The sequence below is a fragment of the Cavia porcellus genome, unplaced genomic scaffold (assembly GCF_034190915.1).
Source record: "Cavia porcellus strain 051 isolate PalLab524CR breed Dunkin Hartley unplaced genomic scaffold, mCavPor4.1 scaffold_31, whole genome shotgun sequence".
In the NCBI taxonomy this organism is placed as follows: Eukaryota; Metazoa; Chordata; class Mammalia; order Rodentia; family Caviidae; genus Cavia; species Cavia porcellus.
Window position 1 is genome coordinate 45209465 of NW_026947514.1, and position 18599 is coordinate 45228063.

The 18599-nt window shown below is 41.6% G+C and overlaps 1 protein-coding gene across 4 annotated transcripts in view; it reads left to right on the forward strand.

The window, feature by feature from the left end:
• Positions 1-18599, forward strand: part of Daam1 (dishevelled associated activator of morphogenesis 1) — a 177948-nt gene that overhangs the window by 138858 nt on the left and 20491 nt on the right. For all 4 annotated transcript variants that reach the window (XM_013155276.3, XM_063241084.1, XM_063241083.1 and 1 more), the window contains 5 exons: positions 551-657; positions 10151-10235; positions 14364-14470; positions 17550-17638; positions 18383-18551. In XM_013155276.3, coding sequence (XP_013010730.1) covers positions 551-657; positions 10151-10235; positions 14364-14470; positions 17550-17638; positions 18383-18551 — 557 coding nt within the window. The remainder of the gene's footprint in view (positions 1-550; positions 658-10150; positions 10236-14363; positions 14471-17549; positions 17639-18382; positions 18552-18599) is intronic.

The window sequence follows — 18599 nt, forward strand, 5'->3', positions numbered from 1 at the left end:
CTACTCTTGGGCTGCCTGGTACCCATCAGGTTCCAAGTCACACAAGGTACCCTCTGGCCTGGGAGCTTTGTGTCATGAAGATCTTTGGGAATCCTTCCTATTCTGTTTTCTTGAATGTTCAGGGTGCAGACAGTTCTGGGGTGACCAGCCCTGCAGATGGCTGGGCCAGCAATGACAAGGCTCTGCTGAGTTTGATTCATAATGACAGCTCTTCTGACTGCTGTCCATAGGGATTTGGGGGACAAAAAGGCAGCATTACTCACTGATAATTTATGCACGCTTAGCTTCTTCAACTTGGAAGGGCTTTGTTCTTCCAAACCATGCTTTTTCAACTGTGGGTGGTCAGTTTCTCTTACTAGTGTTTGTCTTTGCCACCTAGGTGGTAGCCTTTGTTCAGCATCACCACCTCGTCACACTCCCCACTGCACCATCTTAGCTTGTCGTGTGTGTGTGTGTGTGTGTGTGTGTGTGTGTGTGTATACACACATGTGTGTCTCGAGTCTGAATGTCACCTTAAGACTTTGATGGATTTCTTTTGTGCTCTTTACAGAAAGAAACAGATGCCACTGATGACACACTGAGTTCCAAGCTGAAAGTCAAAGAGCTCTCAGTGATTGATGGCCGGAGAGCCCAGAATTGCAACATTCTTCTGTCGAGGTACTGTTTAGTGTTGAATCAACGTTTTTAGTAGGGCCAACTTTTCTGTTACTTGGCTCAAAAACATGGTTGTCACTTCATTTTAAATGCACCCTGCTGAGAGATACATCTTTGAGTCCTCTGTGTTTTGGATGAGGAGGAGTCTTGGTGCTTGCTTTCCCCTAGTGGAATCTGTCAGAGCTGGATGCCACCTCTTGTTGGGTTTGATTTCCTCAGACTTCTTAATTTAAAAGTAGAATGTCCTAAATCAGTGTTTTCTTCCCCCAAAGGCCTGTAAAGTGGAGTTGCCTTTTATTTTCATTTCTTGGCAGTAGAGATATTTTAGTCTTTCAGTAACATGGAACCATGACTCATTTTGGTGGTTCTTTGTTTTATTTTGCTTCCTAATATCACCTTTTTTGTATTTCAAGAGTATACAATTTCATGCTTTGGAGAGGCATTTTTATAACTAAAAAAATGTAAATCTCAAACATCAGTGAAATGTTAATTTGTCTGGTTCAGTGCTATTCAGAAATCTTTCTCATAACCAGTGAACCATCAGTGCCTTGGAAGTCAAAAAAAAAAAAAAAAAAAGAAAAGAAAGAAAGAAAGAAAGAAATTGTGAGCCTGAAATCTAACTGCAGCTTCAGGCAACACTGTTAGGTCATTCTGGGCATTTCAAGTAGCTTTCTGTATCTAATTTCTCTAAAAGGGACTTTCACATTAAACAAAGGTACCTAGTACTTATGAGGTGCATGAAAATGTAAAGAATCCCAAATGTTGCAGCTTTAGAATAAGTTACACTCTGGCAGGAATGCTGCCCAGGCAGTGAGGCTGCTGTCAGGTGATTATCTTTCAGGGAGGATGAAGAAAGTAGTAGACCTTATTACTTCAGTGGTCTGAGACTGAGTTTCTTTTAACATAAAGAGCTGCTGCTTGGTTTTCAGCATGAAAGTTTGATTGTTGGCCAGATATATGTTACTTTAGGGAGCAGATGTTTCTTTTAGTAAAAGAGAAATTGAGCCTTAGTAAGATCCCTGAATTTTAATGCAACTTGTAACATGAACTACCCTGTTAAGATTTCATTCTGCTCTAGCTGTAAGCTGTGTAAATGATCAGGCTCTGTATTTATTCTGACTTTTGCTCTATGACTCATGTTTAGGTTAGATATCAATCTACCTTAAGACACAAAAATAATTCAAAAGTCTTGTTTTTCTCCTATAATGTATTTGATTTGTTGCCTTGTTTAAAATAACATTCTTAACTGCAAAATTAAATGAGGATTTGGGAAAAGTTGTTATTTTTGACTTGCTTTAAATGTGAGAATTTCTCCCTATATTTTGCGCTTTTTATCCAGATAAGCACTTTAAAGCAACTTGACAAAGGGATCTATCACTCTGGCTTTCTATAGTATTGAAATGCCTGTACAGTGCATTTCACTGTGACCTAGTTCCTCATAGACAGATTATTCCCAATGCTAAGTGCCTGCCAGGATAATTACATTCATTATAGATAAGGTTACAACTCTTCCCAGCAAATTTCCCATTTGATTGCTGAAGGAATTATTTCATATTTCTGGTATATAGTTCCCTACTATAGTTCCCTACCTCAAAACTGTTGGAGTATAAGGTGATTTAAAATTTTTTTCTCTAAACTCTGGAAGAGAGAATTTTAAGAACTTGTATCTGTTAGATTCCCTGTTAAAGTCCAGTTTAATGAGCAAGTGTTATTTCAGTGAGCACAGCTGAAAAGCATTGTGGGTAGCAAGGTAATTTTGAGTCCCCCTTTTCCTTTTAGTAGAGGTGCCACATTTGTCTGATTATGATTTTCTCCCCACAGAGGACTCAGGTCCATGTCCCTGTTTGCTTACCTGTTGTTTGTTTTACATCCCATCAGGAATGCACACAGCTGACATCTGAAATGTGCTCTTGCAAAGGTGAAAGAAATCAGGCTGATTTAATTTTAATTTATAGTTTATTTGGCTTTTTAACGAGTTAGGAATTTTCATTCTCCTCTTTTCATTGAGAATTGATTCATTACTGTGCACAAAAAGGAGGTAGAACCTGAAAGCAGAGAAGGGATGTATAAAAGTGTGTTTGATACCTTTTTCTTAGTCACCTCTGTGGAGCATATATTTGCCTGGCACTGTGCTGGAGCCTGTAAGATGTGTTGCTTCTTTTGAAAATTCAAGGCTAACTGGAGAAGGAAAATCACAGACAGATAAGATGTAAATAATTTCAGGACTGCACTGGTCTGACTCAAGGAACCCAGGCAGTCCAGCCAGGGAGAGAGGGGCTACAGTTTAAAAGAGAGCAGGTCTCAGAGGGCAAGCACAGTGTCATTAACACAGGATAGGGAAGGCAGCTTGAGGAGGCTGGGAGCACTGAGAGACAGCCCTGCCACTTCAGCAGTGCATCATCAACGAGTGGAACAAAACCTGGCAACAGAGCCTGAGATTATGTCTTGTGCCTTTATAAGGACATGTGTCAGCAGGAGTCAAGTCCTGGTCTCCTCTTCTATAAAAGGGAGATGAAACTGGGAAAGTCCTAGTTTTACAGTGGGCTTGCGAAATGCCCTGATGGATGTGAAGCCCCTGGCACGGACCTCCATACGATAGCTGTTTAATTAATGACCTCTTTGTCCATGGGATCAGGAAGTGGTGCAGTTTGTTCAGGAGGCAAACTTTTGCTTTAACAAAGTTTAATGTTTAGTCTCAGGAGTTTTTAAATAAGTTGGAAGGATTTAGCAATCTGGATGTAAAGGGAACGTCAGATCCTTCTTTCTCTTACTCAGGTTAGACCCGAGGAGAGAGAAAACTGAGAGGGCAGGAACGCCTGGTTGGACTTGGACGTGATTTTTTGTGTTGGAGACAAAGAATAGTAATTCAAAGATAATGTCAAGATTTCCTCCTTTTCCATACTCAGTATCTTCCTTATTTCCTGATGACTTCATTCTCAAAGTCAGTGGACCTCTCCATTTCTTATCTTGCTGAACAGAGTTTTATTTTACAGTAGTCCTTACTCCAAAGCCAGCCACAATGAAAGCCTTGTTGTACTCCAGGGCTGTGTTCTCACAAGCACATGTGTCTCAGTGTTTGGTTTGCCTTTAAAGCCTCTTCTCATGTGTTACAGAAGTTAAGGGTTCCTTGGCTCACAGGGACCCCCTCAGCCTTGTCTGGGCCAAGTAGACAGGCAGCTGTCCTCATGCACATGTGGTGGGCAGGATATTTACAACTTTTGGGGTCAAAATCACTTGAACCTCTCAAAATAGGGAGCAGAGATGTGAACTGAATGACAAGCTCTGGCGCCCAAGTGCTATGCTTTTCTGAAGAAGCTTATAGGGAGAGGAATGGTCAGTATCTACCTCCGAAGTTGCTAAGACGTTGCTCTGTATTCATTAGACTGCCTGTTAAAGTCCAAGTGAATGAGTATGTGTTACTATAATAAGTCCTCAGCAGAGTAAGTAGCTTCCCTGCTATGTGTATGTGGGTGACATACACCAATCTAAAATCCACCTTTAATTCCCCATCTCCTTCCTCCCAAAAAGAAAAGAAAACAAAGAAAATTGGAAGAAGTTTATACTGCAAGATGAACCTACCTAAAATATACTTTTATGAAGTGTTTTCCTGTTCTTTTTCTCTAATTACTCACTTGACATGGCAGCTTAGGTGTCATAAGCCATCAAAAGCTACTTTAAAATAGAAGAATTTGGCTGAAGTCCATCAGAGCAGAGCGAAAGCTGGCCTTGCCATCCATCTTTATTTTATTACTCATGAATGTTCCACTTCTCAGCAAATTTTTGAAATACAGCAGTTGAGAACAAGGAAGAATTAAATGCTATTTTACAACAAGGTAGAATTAAATGCTATTTTAAGATAACTGGTTTGTTTCCTACATTGTAAGGGAAGTTTAAATAGAAATCTTAAAAATTGTCACCCTCTAGCGCACCAGAACACTGCCAAGATTTAAAAGCAATAAAAGGCTAGAATTGAGAGGGTCCTTAAATTACAGAGATTGGAGACTCACTCTGTGGATGACAGATGATACTAAGAGCTCTAAAACCTATAGAAATATCCCAGGAGGCAGGATACTCTTCTCTCCTTTCTCCTGAAGGGTTTCCTTTGTCTGATCCAGCAGGCCACGTGCCTGGCAGTAGGTTGACAGGTAGATTTTCTTAAGTACTAGCCATTAATGTCTCCAGTCTCTTTGTGGGCCACATTTACAGAAAGCAGAATTGTTATGAATTAGAACTAGTGTTCAGTCCAGGCAGCCTCAGGGAGTTGAAGAGCACAAATATATACAATTTCAAAAGCATGAAGTTCTGTACTCCATATGGGGAGCTAATGAAAGGCAAATCTGATACTTCAAGTATTGTTCTCACTGATTTTGAACTCCTTTCCTTTTAAATGTAAAACAAAAGAGCTCCATAGAACTGCACCTTAAAATGGTTGCTTCAGGTTGGTGTTAAAGGATACACAGACCTTTCATCTCATGGGCAGACCTCTTCCTGTGCTGGTCATAAACGTTTCCACACTGGCTGGCTCCCAGTCATGGCAGTCTCAGGCTTCCAATCACGGTGCTGTTCCTGGCTTTCCGAGCTGTGCCCTGGTGGTGTCCTCAGGTTGCCCGAAGCTTGTGGCATCCTGGGGCCACCCAGGCTTATGCAATAGGGACTTGCATGCTATGAAACTCTTTTCCTCTGTTACATACTTTGCCTGGACCGGCTTAGCAGAATGATTCCATTGAATCCTGTGGATTTTTTTTTGAACAGGGTATCAAACTTGGTTTTTTTTTTCCTTTTTTTTTATTACTTTATTAATATTAAGAAGAAAAGGTAAAGCAAATTTTCACAACAAAATAATGAAAAAGTAACAATTGTTAATAAATTACACAACATTATCTTTAGTCACTCAAGTACAAAATATGGGCATAAAAATTACTTCAGTCAATATTGGCACAACCTTTCCTGTTCAGTGAACTAAGTGACACTAATGGTACAACTAACTTGCATTTGTTTCTTTTCCCTTCTATCCTTTCTCTTTTCCCCTATCTTAGTTTCTTCTTTTTATTGAACAGCTTCCTCCCATTTCACAGTGACTATTGTATATTTTGAACCTTATGGTTTCACATATGTCACTGTAGTGTGATGTTTTTCAATCCTTCTGGGAAGATACACAGAAGGGGAATACCTGGGTTGAATGGGACCTCCAATCCTAATTTTTTGAGGAATCTCCACACTGATTTCCACAGTATTTATACTAATCTACTCTCTAACCAACAGTTGTAAAGGGTTTTTTTTTTTCCCTACAGAACCAGGAGCATTTTTTTATAATGGCTTGATATATATTTTTTAAAAATTAAATGATTTTTTTAATGAATAAGGGAGAGGATGAGATAAAAGGGGGCATAACAACATAACAATACAGGTTAAAGCATAACACTTTCAGCAATCTAGTGCTTCACCACCAAATAACCCGACTTAATAGTAGTTACCATAGAGTCTTTTTCTTTGAAATATTTGAATATAACTTCATATGCTATAGCATCAAATATATCAAGACTGTGTAACACCATTCAAGTGGATGAAAGCATTGTAGAGTATTTAGAACCAGCTAACAGAAAAAAAATGATCAACGGTTTCAATATTATCTCTTTGCCTATAGCAATTTTGTTTATACTACCACATACAATAAAGTCCAGCAAGTTACAGCATAATAAAATCAATGGAGACAGAAGAACCGTAGTTTGGTACGGCTTTAAGACAAGATGTTATTAAATCAGCACTAGCTGTTATTATGTCTTATTTTCTTCAAAGTGGCTGTTCATTGCATCACCGGCCATGATATCAAACAGCCCAGAATAAAGCCATTCCAAGTAATGAGTGAGAATTTTATAAGGCTTCAAGGCCATATAATGGGGAATCATGGTTATCGCGTACTTTTATATATTTGATTCATTTCCTACACTAGGGAAACTATTCGGAGTTCACAGATGCGAGTTTGATTTAGTTCACTTATGAGTATGGTTTCAAGCTGCGCCCATTTATTGATAAATACCTCAATGTCATCCTTCTTTATAGCTGAGTAGTACTCCATTATGTAGAAGTACCACAGCTTTTTTATCCATTCCTCGGTTGATGGACATTTGGGTTGTTTCCATGATCTAGAAATTACAAATTGCGCTGCTATAAACATAGGTGCGCATATATCACTTTGGTATGATGCTTTCAGTTCTTCTGGGAAGATGCTTAGTAGTGGAATAGTGGGAACAAATGGGACTTCCAATCTCAGCTTTTTGAGAAATCTCCAGACTGACCTCCACAATGGCTGCACCAGTCTACACTCCCACCAACAGTGTAGGAGAGTTCCTTTTTCCCCACAGCCTCTCCAGCACTTGTTGTTGTTGGTTTTCTTGATCCTGGCCATTCTTTCAGGAGTGAGATGGAATCTCAGTGTGGTTTTAATTTGCATTTCCCTAATAACCAATGATGATGAACATTTTTTCATGTATTTATTTGCCATTTGTATTTTCTACCTCTGAGAAGTGTGTATTCATCTCAGATGCCCATTTTTGGATTGGGTCTTTGAATTTTGGGGGTCTGATTTTTTTAATTCTTTATATATTTTAGACAAAAGTCCTTTGTCTGAGGGGAAGTTCACTAAGATCTTTTCCCAGTTTGTGGGTTTTCTTTTCACTATGCTGGAGATTTTTTTTGACTTACAAAAACTTTTTAATAAGAGGTAGTCCCAATTATTGATTCTGGGAAGTATTTCCCGTGCTGTTTGAGTCCTGTTCATGAATTCTCTACTTACCCCTATGTCTTCAAGGTTTCTACCCAATTTGTCTTCCAATAGATTTAGTGTTTCTGTTTTAATATTCAGATCTTTAATCCATTTAGATTTTAATTTAGTACATGGTGATAGGCTTGGGTCAAGTTTTAGTTTTCGGCAAATGTAGAGCCAGTTTTTCCAACACCATTTATTAAAAAGACTGTCGTTCTTCCAGTGAACCTTGTGACCTTGCGCTTGGGTATCAAACTTGTGACCTTGCGCTTGTCAGGCAAGCGCTTATGCCCCTGAGCGAAGCCCCTGGCCCACTTCTGGGGTTTTCTGTCATAGTGTTCAGGTGAAGATGTTTGTGAGGCCCTTGGTTGTCCTAGGAGAGACTGAACCCATCTGAAGAAGTCGATGGGTTCCAGGGGTGATCGCCACAGCCTGGGGACCATGAAGCTGCTGCGTAGGAGACAGGATGCATCTTTCTCGTCAACCCGGGCAGGATGGCGTTTTCCTAGCTGCTGCTAAGAGAGAATAATTGAAAAATACAATCAATGTTTACTGTAGAATCTTACTAATATAAAAGATACATTGTTGTTAATACTCCTCAGAATCTTCCCCCTCACTTTGAACACACTATCCCACTGCTTTTGTCACTTTTGGAAGCAATTTTGAAAGTCCTTTTTTGTGAACATTTTTATTGTGCTGTTGCGGCTTCTTGGGTGCCCCAAATTGGTTCAGAATGTTCACTTTTCCTGGGCATTTTGGCTGTGGAGAAAATACAGAAATCACATGGTGACAGGTCCAGTTAAAAGCAGATCCTCATCTGCTACTTTTATGAGTCTGTATTTTTAGCAACAACTTTCACCCCATTTTTGATCATACTTCATAAGGATCCTCAATCTATTTTAAAGCTTCCAGACCTTGGTGAAATAATGCTTAAGAGAGTGCTTAGGAAGAGGTCATGACACTGCTGTAAGCACTCAGTGATCTGTTAGGAACATGTGAGTATGAAGATCACAAAATTAACACCTGATAGAGCATACATGTAGTTTACAGAGCCCTTTCTGTGGCCAATAGATATTTTAGATGCACTGGGTAAGGTCAGGAAAGTCCACTGTGCATGTGGAAATCCTCTGCACATACATAGTCCTTTATTTTTTGATGTAGTCTCTCTCTCTCCCCCTCCCTCTCTCTCCCCCTTTCTCCCTCTTTCTCTCTCCCTGCCCCATCCCGTCCCGTACCAGGAATTGAACTCAGGATCTTACACTTGCCAGGCAGGTGCTTATGCAGCTGAGCCAAATTCCTAGCCCCCTATTATTCCTCTTTTACAAATGAGGAACCTGAGGACTTATAAAAGGAATTTTGAGGTCTCACTAACCTTGTGGTGTCAGAATCATAACTGACACAGAAGCCCTTACCTTCAAAAGTTGTGTGTGATATGCCTACATCTTGCTCTCTATTGTGTTTATGTCTTTAGCTTCACTCCTAATGTCACTCTTTGAGAGCCTTGAATTAGAACACGTCAAGTAACCTTCAGATGCTACATTAGTGATAGCTTATTAGGAAGTAGGATGTGAAAGTGGGCATGTTGGCACATGGCTGTAATTCCCCAACTTTTTGAAACCAAGGCAAGAGGATGCAGGTTTGAGCCCAGCCAGAGTAATTTAGTGACTTAACAAGATGCCTCAAAATAAAGAGTAAAACTGCAGATAGAGAGGTAGCTTAGTATTAAGGCCTTAGCTTCTGTCCCCAGTGTTAGTTAAAGCATGAGTTTGATACAAGGAAATTACCTGTTCTCACAGCTGATAATGTGTTTAAGATTATGTAGCCCAGGTAAGACTACTGTAAAACAAATTTTTATAAGTATATTTTAGTTTTATGACCTTTATGTTTTATTGTTATTACTTTATTGCCCTGACTTAAGACCCAGGTCTCTAATTAAATTAATAATTCATTTAAGTTTATGATGAACAGAAGAATGGAAAGTAGATCTGTGTTTTTGCCTAAATCCTTCCCTATGAGATATTAACTAGATAAGAATATTTGTGGTGTGTTTTTCGTTGTTGCTGTTTTGTTAGTTTTTTAAATTGAGGATAAGTAGTCATACAGGGGCTTGGGTGTGTGGGTGCTGTCACTTTCTGTGTTTGACCTCAGGCAAATCACTTGGCCATTCTGAACCTCAGTTTCTCTATCTGTTAAAGGAAAAGATAGTTATTTCAAAAGTCAAATTAAATAGTGTATGTGATAACTCTGCAGCTAGTAAGTGGTAATACATTTTATTTTGCATATTGACTGGTGATCAACTCTTGAACAGTAATATGTAGTTTCTGATATTCTCAAAGTGCATTTTAACCTGACAGCAAAATTCTCAGGAATTTAGTTTTTACATCTCATGCACAGTTCTTGGGTGCTGTATATGGATGAAAATAGTTGTATGTGAGTACTTTCCGTAGTTCTAGTCTTCCAGTCCTGTGCTTTGGGAAACTAAATGGTAGAACATAGCAGCTTTGTTCCGTGTCCTTAGAGCATTACAAAGCCCTAAAAGAATGTTAAAGCAGTTTCAAGAATCTTATTTTCAGTTTCAGAATATTATTTTATTAGGAAGTAAGCTTTCACAGAGAGATTTTGAGAAAAATCGTATTTGAAAATCACATCTGGGGTGGCAGAATGAGTTATCTGATATTAAATGTTAATGTTTGTACCAGTATCCTAAAGCCTATGAACATACTCTTTCTCCAGGTTGAAATTATCCAATGATGAGATCAAACGGGCAATTCTAACAATGGATGAGCAGGAGGATCTGCCAAAGGACATGTTGGAGCAGGTGAGCTGCCAGACGTTTCTTGGAGCCCGAATGCTTTCAGTGAGAAGTGAATATTGGGAAAATCAGGTTGTTACTCAGAGATACCTGCCACACCTCTGAATAGAGATGGTTGAACCAAGGTTCCATGTGGCTCTCTTCAGAGACTTCATGACTTTGTTTTCTCATTGTTTTTCAAAATGATAGCTGAAAGGAGTCAAAAAGCCTTTGAGCCACATTGCCAGGTTCTGTCCCTGAGCTGCAATTAAATATTTTATTTTAGGAACTTACATAAGTGTACTACCTCTAGTAGAAAATATATCTTACAGGAATGTTGAGAATCACACTACACTATGAGATTACAAACTCTAAAACTGTTCATTACTAAACGCTTAATACGATTTGTGTCTTGGTCTTGGCTCATTATTCCTTGGCTCATATTCCATTATACAAGTACAGAAGCCACTGTTAGCTCCAGCAGTGTTAACCTGTGTCTACATAGCCATGTGTCACAAGATAAATTATCACATTCTTGGAGCTGAGTCTTACCTCTGTGCATGTATATTGTCCTGTTCTGTCATAAACAGCAGTAGGTCCAAACCCCAGGCCCAGAAAGTGGAGTTTACACATCCTACACATCTCTGTCCTTGGAAAATTTTATTGTTCATAGCCAAGTAGCTAGTCTCCCCTGGTGCCCTGGTCCCTCTTTGTGTAGTCGTTCTGTAGCACTTCTGCTCAGCCACTCTGTGTTGTTCAGCAGCTCTGTACAGTTGTCCCGAATGACGATATTGTTGATGTGTTCCAGAGCTTGTCACCTATCTCTGCCCCCTGCCCCTCAATCTAGGCCTAATTTTTTCTGAACTCTCTGCTAGTATTTGCAGAATGCTCTAAGGCTGTTCTCTGTGTGTGTGTGTGTCTGTGTCTCATTGTCCATGGGATGGAATCAGAGTGTCTTTTGTCAGAGCCAGATCCATTTGAGATCGACTATATACACACGAGACCATGATTCTAGGCTGAATATGGGGTCTCATCTAAAGCATGCTGAGCACTGCAAGCAGACAGCAAGGGTATTTTGCACTGGTAACCATATCTACACTGAGCAAGGCCCTTCTGAGTCCAGAACCTGTCTTCCTTCATGTGCATTTTCAGTGGTCCTCTCTAATGGCCTTGAAGGCCTCAGACACAAAGCAGGAAGCAGTTGTGTCATGTTACCCCCACAAATGGACCTGCAGCTGGTGTCATTCTGGATGAGGCCCCTCATAGGTAGCAGCAGAAACACCACTCATGCTGTCCTTGGAAGGTTCGATTTTTCAGAGGGGCTAATGGCTGTGTCCTCAAGCTCCGTGGTGCTCGTGTGGGGAAGGCCTGCCCGTGTCCTGTGGTGTGTTCTTGCCCTCTGCATGGCTTCTCTCCCTCCCCACACTCCCGCCACAGCCACTGCTGGCCTGCGACAGTGACACCAGTCCTCGTCAGCCCCCTCCGGCTCGCAGGGGAGCCTGCCTTCCAGTTGCTGACCTGGAGGGAAGCGCTGAGTGGAAAGCTGCTGTAGTACTTCTGTCCTAACCCCTATTGACAAGGTCGTGCATTTAAAATTCCACAAGATGTGTTTACTGCGAGACAGCATCCAACAAAATTCCTCCTGGAGGATTCCAGAATCTTGGCCAAAAGAGCTCACAGTGCAAATAGAACACACTTCAAATAAACAAAAGTAAGAAAATCTGTCTACTGATGCAGCATCTGGCCAAGAAAGTTATTTTGACCTGGTCCTCCTGATAATTCTGTGAGGTCTCTGCTCAGCTCCCACATTCCTTTTCGCTCCCTTATTTTACTTTACTTCATCTTCTTTACTTTATTCCATTCCCCTCTTCTAGATAGATTTGATGCCAGCATCTCTACCTCTATTTGTGATTTGTATGTAGAGCACATTTCCCCCTTCCTGTCCTGCTGCTTGTGGCTGCTAAACATCGTCTTAGATGAGATGTGCGTGCCTCTTCCTTGGAATCATCTCTTCCTGCCTTTCCAAAGGCTTCCCAACACCCGTTGTCTCTTAGAGCTCTCCGCACACAGTGCCTCACTCAGCGCTCCTCTGAGGGAGCAGAGCCTCAGTGAGGTGCCTCTTGCTGGGATACTAGATGTGGCCTCGGCCTCGGAGCAGGTAGGTGAGACGGAACCATGCAGGTTGCCAAAAGGACCCAGAGACTAGAAATGAGTTCTCTTGCCCATTATGTAACAGTTCACGCTAATGGAGAAAAATAAACCCAAAGTTTTTTTCTCCCTCTCCTCCTTTCTTCCCCTTACCTAACTCCCTTCTGTACCTCCTGCATCAAGGAAGAACACACATTTGAACAGACAGAAGTGAGGAGCTGCCCTGTCAGCAGGTTTCATTCCACCTCCTTTTCTGTCTGCTCCAAAGAAAGAGACTGTCTGTGCCTTGCCTCTGCTCTGGCCCCATCCCTTGCTTCTTCTCAGGAGCTGCCTCGCTGACTGCCCGAGGTCCTCATCCTTGTCCTGCTGACTCTTCACTCACGGAGTCTCAGCCTGTAATGCACACATGTATGTCCACACACATGCACACCATCTGTTGTCTTCTCTCTTTCTGGCATAGCCGATGGTCTTGAAAATGAGTCCTTCATCACTTCATCTTCATTCGTTGTCCTCGTCCTCGCCTCCCAAAAGTTGTTCTCCTGAGGATACTCCCAGGTTCCCTTTCGGCAGAGCTGAGGACTCTGCACCGCCTTTCTCTTTCTTCTCCGGGCACTGTGGCTCGAATGGCCACTGCTCTGGCCGTCCCACTTCAGCCTCCTTTGATGGTTCTTCCTCCTCTTGGCCTTTAGTGCTGTTTTTCTCTGCTTCTGCTTTTTCCTCTGGACAGTCTCACATTCATACCTTCCTGTCACAGCCAAAGCCAAGAGTCTGCTTCCAAATAGATCCTCTGTTTATCCAGCTGCCTCTGAGAAATCACTGTTTAGCTTCCTTGAGACTATTTCAACACTAATTCACCTTCTCCTTCCCATCCCACTTCCAGCCTCTTCTCCCTAGTTTCCTTGTTAAACACTCTACCTCTTGTTGCCTAAGCCTGAAGCCCAAGCCTCATCCTTGACTGTTGTTCCTTCATTTCTCACAGTCCACCCACCACCAGCTCCACTCAAAGGTCCACATAGCCCTAGAATCTATCAGCCATCCCTACCCGATCTAGTATACCGTCGTCTCTCACTGGATTACTGCGCCAGCTCTCTTGTCAGATTCTCACGATTTTGATCCCTTCTTATCCTCCATTCTGAAAGCCCAGTGATCATTTTAAAATGCAAACTCACTCCTGTACATAAAAGTTGAAGGTATTGCACATAGATCCCAGGGAGCCTAAAAAGACTTCTTCCAAGTCCATTGCTACCGCCTGCCCTGCCCACTCTGGCTCCTGCTGCTGTCGCTGCAGCTGCTCCTGTGCCAGTGTGAATACTCTGCCACCTGCCCAGGTGGGAACACAGTGCACAGTTTATCAAACATACTTCCAACCTCTTACCACTTCCCGTAATTCCTCATGCCTCTGTACCTGTAATTCCATTTCTCTATATGGTGTGCTCATGTCATCCTTCAAAATAAAATAGGGAATCAAAAACACCAATGTATTCCTGTCACTCAGCTCCACATGGATTAATTAGTTAGATGAAATTAGATAAGCAGAAAAATAAAATCAAATGGGAACTACAGTGGCATTATTCATTCAGTCACAGCTTCACTGAAAAAGGCATGGAGGTAGGAGGCAAAGAGACTGAGGTCTCCTTCTGATGCTGGCACAGCTTGCTGTGTTACCTGGGGACCCCACGTCCTTGCCGCCCTCAGTTGTATCCCTTTCCTGGAATCTCTGAAGTCCTTCCTCTAGTCTGTGCAGAGGGTGCTGGAGGGGAGCATCCACAGGTCTTACTTGAAAGCCTGTGGAAAGTAGAAAGGTGCCAGAAATGAACTGTAAACCAACTTAACTAGTTTCAAGTAGAAATGTAAATATTTAATCATTCTCATTATATCTTGGTCACCCGTGAGCACAGTTTATAATTTAAAAGTTAAAATTTCATCTTGGGACAGATGACCTGAGAGTATGAAAATGTCCTATAGAAATATAAGTTACAAACTTTGACTTTGATGTCTGCTTTTTAGCTTTTGAAGTTTGTTCCTGAAAAAAGTGACATAGACCTGTTGGAGGAACACAAACATGAATTGGATCGGATGGCCAAGGCCGATCGCTTCCTTTTCGAGATGAGCCGGTGAGTTAGAAGATGCTGAAGACTTGAGTTGGAAGATGCTGAAGACGAGTGAAGTCCTTACCTAACTAAGAAGTTAAACCTGCATTTTGGGTTCGGTTGCTTGGGCCAATTAATTTGCTTACTTTAAAACTTTTTTTTTTTTTCATACCAGGGATCGAACTCACAACTTCATGCTTGCTAGGCAGGCACTTATGCCACTGAGCTAAATCCCCAGCCCCAAACATTTTTTCTTCTCTATTTTTTTTTCTTTTTTCCCCAAATCCATTTTATTTTTAAAAAAAAAGAAGAAGAAAAAAAAGAAAAGCTAAAATTTCAAAACATGTCAATAAGGGGGCAACAGTCTGCATTGTCATCACATACATTGTGCATTGTTATCACCAAATCATTTACCTGGAGCACAAGACATCTGTATTCAAGTGTCTAAACAATACCAGTATAGATCTTTCTCTTCAGTGAACTTAGAGAAATCAGTAGTATAACTCTCGTAACTATGTTTTTATATAAATATACATACATGTTGTCTCGGCTGCTCACACTAATGAGACAATATGATGTTTACATGTGTTTTATTTATTTCACTGAGTATGGTCTCAAGTTGTATCCATTTACCTATAAAAGTCTCAGTTTATCCTTCTTTGTGGCTCCGTTGTATAAAAATACTATATCTTTTTTTATCCATTCCTCAGCCGATGGGCATTTAGGTTGTTTCCAAGATCTGACTATCACAAATTGTGCTGCTATAAACATGGGTGCACATATATTGCTGTGGTATAATGTTTTTAATTCTTTTGGGCAGATACCCAGAAGAGGAAGAGCTGGCTCAAATAGGACCTTTAGTCCTAGTGTTTTGAGGAATCTCTACACTGATTTCCACAGTAGTTGCATTCCCACCAACAGTGGAAAAGGGTTCCATTTTCCCAACAGCCCCTCAAGCATTTATTGTTGCTTAATTTCTTGATAGCCATTCTTTCTAGGATGAGATGGAATCTCGGTGTTCTAATTTGCGTCTCTCGAATGACCAGTGATGTAGAACACTTTTTCACGTATTTATTTGCTGTTTATATTTCTTCATCTGAGAAGTGTTATTCCTCTTAGATGCCCATTTTTGGATTGGGGCTATAAATCTGAGAGGATTTTTTTTTTTTTTTTGAGTTCTTTATATGTTTTCTATTGTAATCCTTCGTCTGAGGAACAGCTGGCAAACATTTTCTCCTACATTTTAGTTTGTCTCTTTACACTGTTGGTGGTTTCTCTTGCTGTGCAAAAGCTATTTAGCAGTTGTTAATTCTTTGTGATAGTTCCTGTGCAGTCAGGGTTTTGTTCATAAACATAAAGTCTTTACCTACACCAATGTCTTCAGGAATTTTACCTATTGTATCTTCCAGCAGATTTAATATTTGTTTTAACACTTAGATCTTTGAGCCATTCTGATTTTAGTTTAGTACATGGTGAAAGATACAGGTACAATTTTAGTCTTTGGCATGTGTACAGCCAGTTTCTCTAGCACCATTTATTAAAGAGGCTGTCTTTCTTCCAGTGAATGTGTTTGGCAGCTTTGTCAAAGATAAGTTGGCTTAATGTGTCTTGTGTTGTTCCTGCATCTTTTAATCTATTTCATTGATCCTTGGGTCTTTTTTTTTTTTTTTTTTTGTTAATACCACACTTGAAAACACTTTTAGATTCTAAATATTTGTTCCCAAGTCTGAGCTGTGCAGAATTTGATTGGTGTGCTCTTGTGAGCTCTAACGTGAGGGCAAGCCAGGACTGGGCTTCTTCACAGCACTTTTTCTGGGCATCCCTGGTTATGTGCTGTGATTTTGTTGGGTCCTAACTCTTCCTCATTCCAGTCACTGCCACTGTCCTCCCATTTTGATTTCTTCAGGTAGAATCTCGTGCTTGCTAGTGCCTTGGCACTTAAGCTGTGATAAAATAGGGGTAAGGCAAACTCTGGGGCATCAACCTCGAACTCCTGTAACTGAGTGGTGGGGGTCTGGATGTCAAATTGGAAAACATGCAGACCCTACTAATGGACTGGGGTGCGCCTCCTACAAGGCTTGGGAGCTCGGGGCCCTTCTCCGAGGGCCCGACAGCCACTGCTGTGTGATAGGGTTGGCATGTGAGCTGGGTCTCTGCCAGCCCAGCCAGTGGATTCTGCATTGGAGAAGGACTGTGGCCCTGAAGCCTGTAGCCTTGGCCCAGAGCTCTCTCTGCCAAAAGCCACAAACGCAGCCTGAAAGAATGCAGCACTCGCTGGTCATTGTGCCCGGTGTGGATTCTCTGTGTTGTTGCTGCTCTTCCGTCACGATTTGCTCTTCTGTATTCTAAAGTCTGACGAAGGAAGGCTTAGAAGCATCCACAGGTGCACCCAGTCACCTTCAGTGCAGAAAGCAAGGGGCCATGAAACAGAGCTGCCACTTACTAAGCACCCCGAGGTCTGTGCTTGTGTTCCTCAGCCCTGCTAGAAGAGATAGCAGGGAGGGAACTAGAAACCAGGAAGCATCTTTTCCATCTGCTGACAACAGGAAGCTCGGGGGAATTGGGAATTAACAGGAGTGAGTCTGCTGCACGACAGGTCTGCTGAATTACGTGGCACAGTTTTAAAAGAGGCTACAATATAGTCCCGCCAGACTGATGTGTCCATACCAGGTGGGTCAGAGAACACTTAGTGGACCCCCAAGCAGTAAGCACAACTGAGCAACAGGGATCAAAGGCTGCATATGCTCTTGTGCCCTTTAATCACTCTGAGAAGGAAGAGCTTGCGGCATTGGTATGAAAAAAGCTTGGAGTGAGCGGTGTTACGGAGAGATGATACTGAAGACAAGTCTTTACAGGTTTACCAAAAGTCACATTTTGTGAAACGTTAAACTTGGGGGACGCATAGGAAGCTGTCCGCATTTATAGTAGTAGGAGAAAGTCTTTGTACTATTCCTCATTGTTGTCTCCATGTCTCTCACTTTGAGGGGAGGAAACCACTGTTCCTTGTTGGTGCCCAGGGCTTTTGCCCACATACCTTGAATCAGGCAGCAGAGATAGCTTATGTGTTAAGTGAACATTAATCAGTTCATGCTTTCTCTTACAGAATTAATCATTATCAGCAAAGACTACAGTCGCTGTACTTCAAAAAGAAGTTTGCAGAGCGTGTGGCAGAAGTGAAGCCCAAAGTGGAAGGTAAATGCTGGTCTTTGGCTGCTTGGGGTGCCCTGTGTCTCAGTGCTCACTTTCAAAGTTGGGTCCAAGCACACATAGTCAACAGTGGCCCTTAGCTGGCTTTTTCACTAGAAACCTCTCAAAATGTTAAGATCAGCGTTTGGCCTGCTGGCCTTGCCTGCACTCTTCCGCTGGGTTGGGCCTACATGTGTAGCTCAGAGACTAATTTGACTGCTGCTAGCAAATAACCTGTAATTAGCTCTCTTGCAAGAGGGCCTTAACCAATTCTTCTAAAGGTAGGGTTGAGGCTTTTAAATGTTTGAGGTGTAGCTGAAGCCACCCAAAAGCACAGCTACTGAATGTGACCTGGGATCAGAGCCTGCTGGAGCTCCAATCTGTTGTGACACTTTGAGCCATAATGTGTCACAAATTTGATCCGTTCACTATCAGTGGAGTGATTGAAACACTGAACAAATGAGTGTTTGCGAAGGAATTTAGAAGTGGAACTGCTATGCTATGTATTCTTAAACACTTAAGGTTGAGTCAGCCCAGGAAAGGACAAGAAAGGAGAACGATCTGCAGCAGACTGTGGGATCTCTCTCCACTGTAACCCTGCCTTGCTGCTTGACTTGTCATTCAGGTGTTTCCCACAGTCTAGTCAGTTGGGCTCGCGGGCCCAGTATCTGATATGGAGTGTGACTTTAGGATGGTATCACTTAAAGTCTTGGTTGTATTAATTATGTTCTTACGTGGTTTGTTTCAAAGCAATCCGTTCTGGCTCAGAAGAGGTGTTTAAGAGTGGTGCCCTCAAGCAGTTACTAGAGGTGGTTTTGGCATTTGGAAATTATATGAATAAAGGCCAAAGAGGCAATGCCTATGGATTCAAGTTATCCAGCCTCAACAAGATTGCTGACACTAAGTCCAGTATTGACAAGTAAGTACAGGCTCTTCTGGCGCTTGAGGTAGTTGGGTGAGTAGGCAG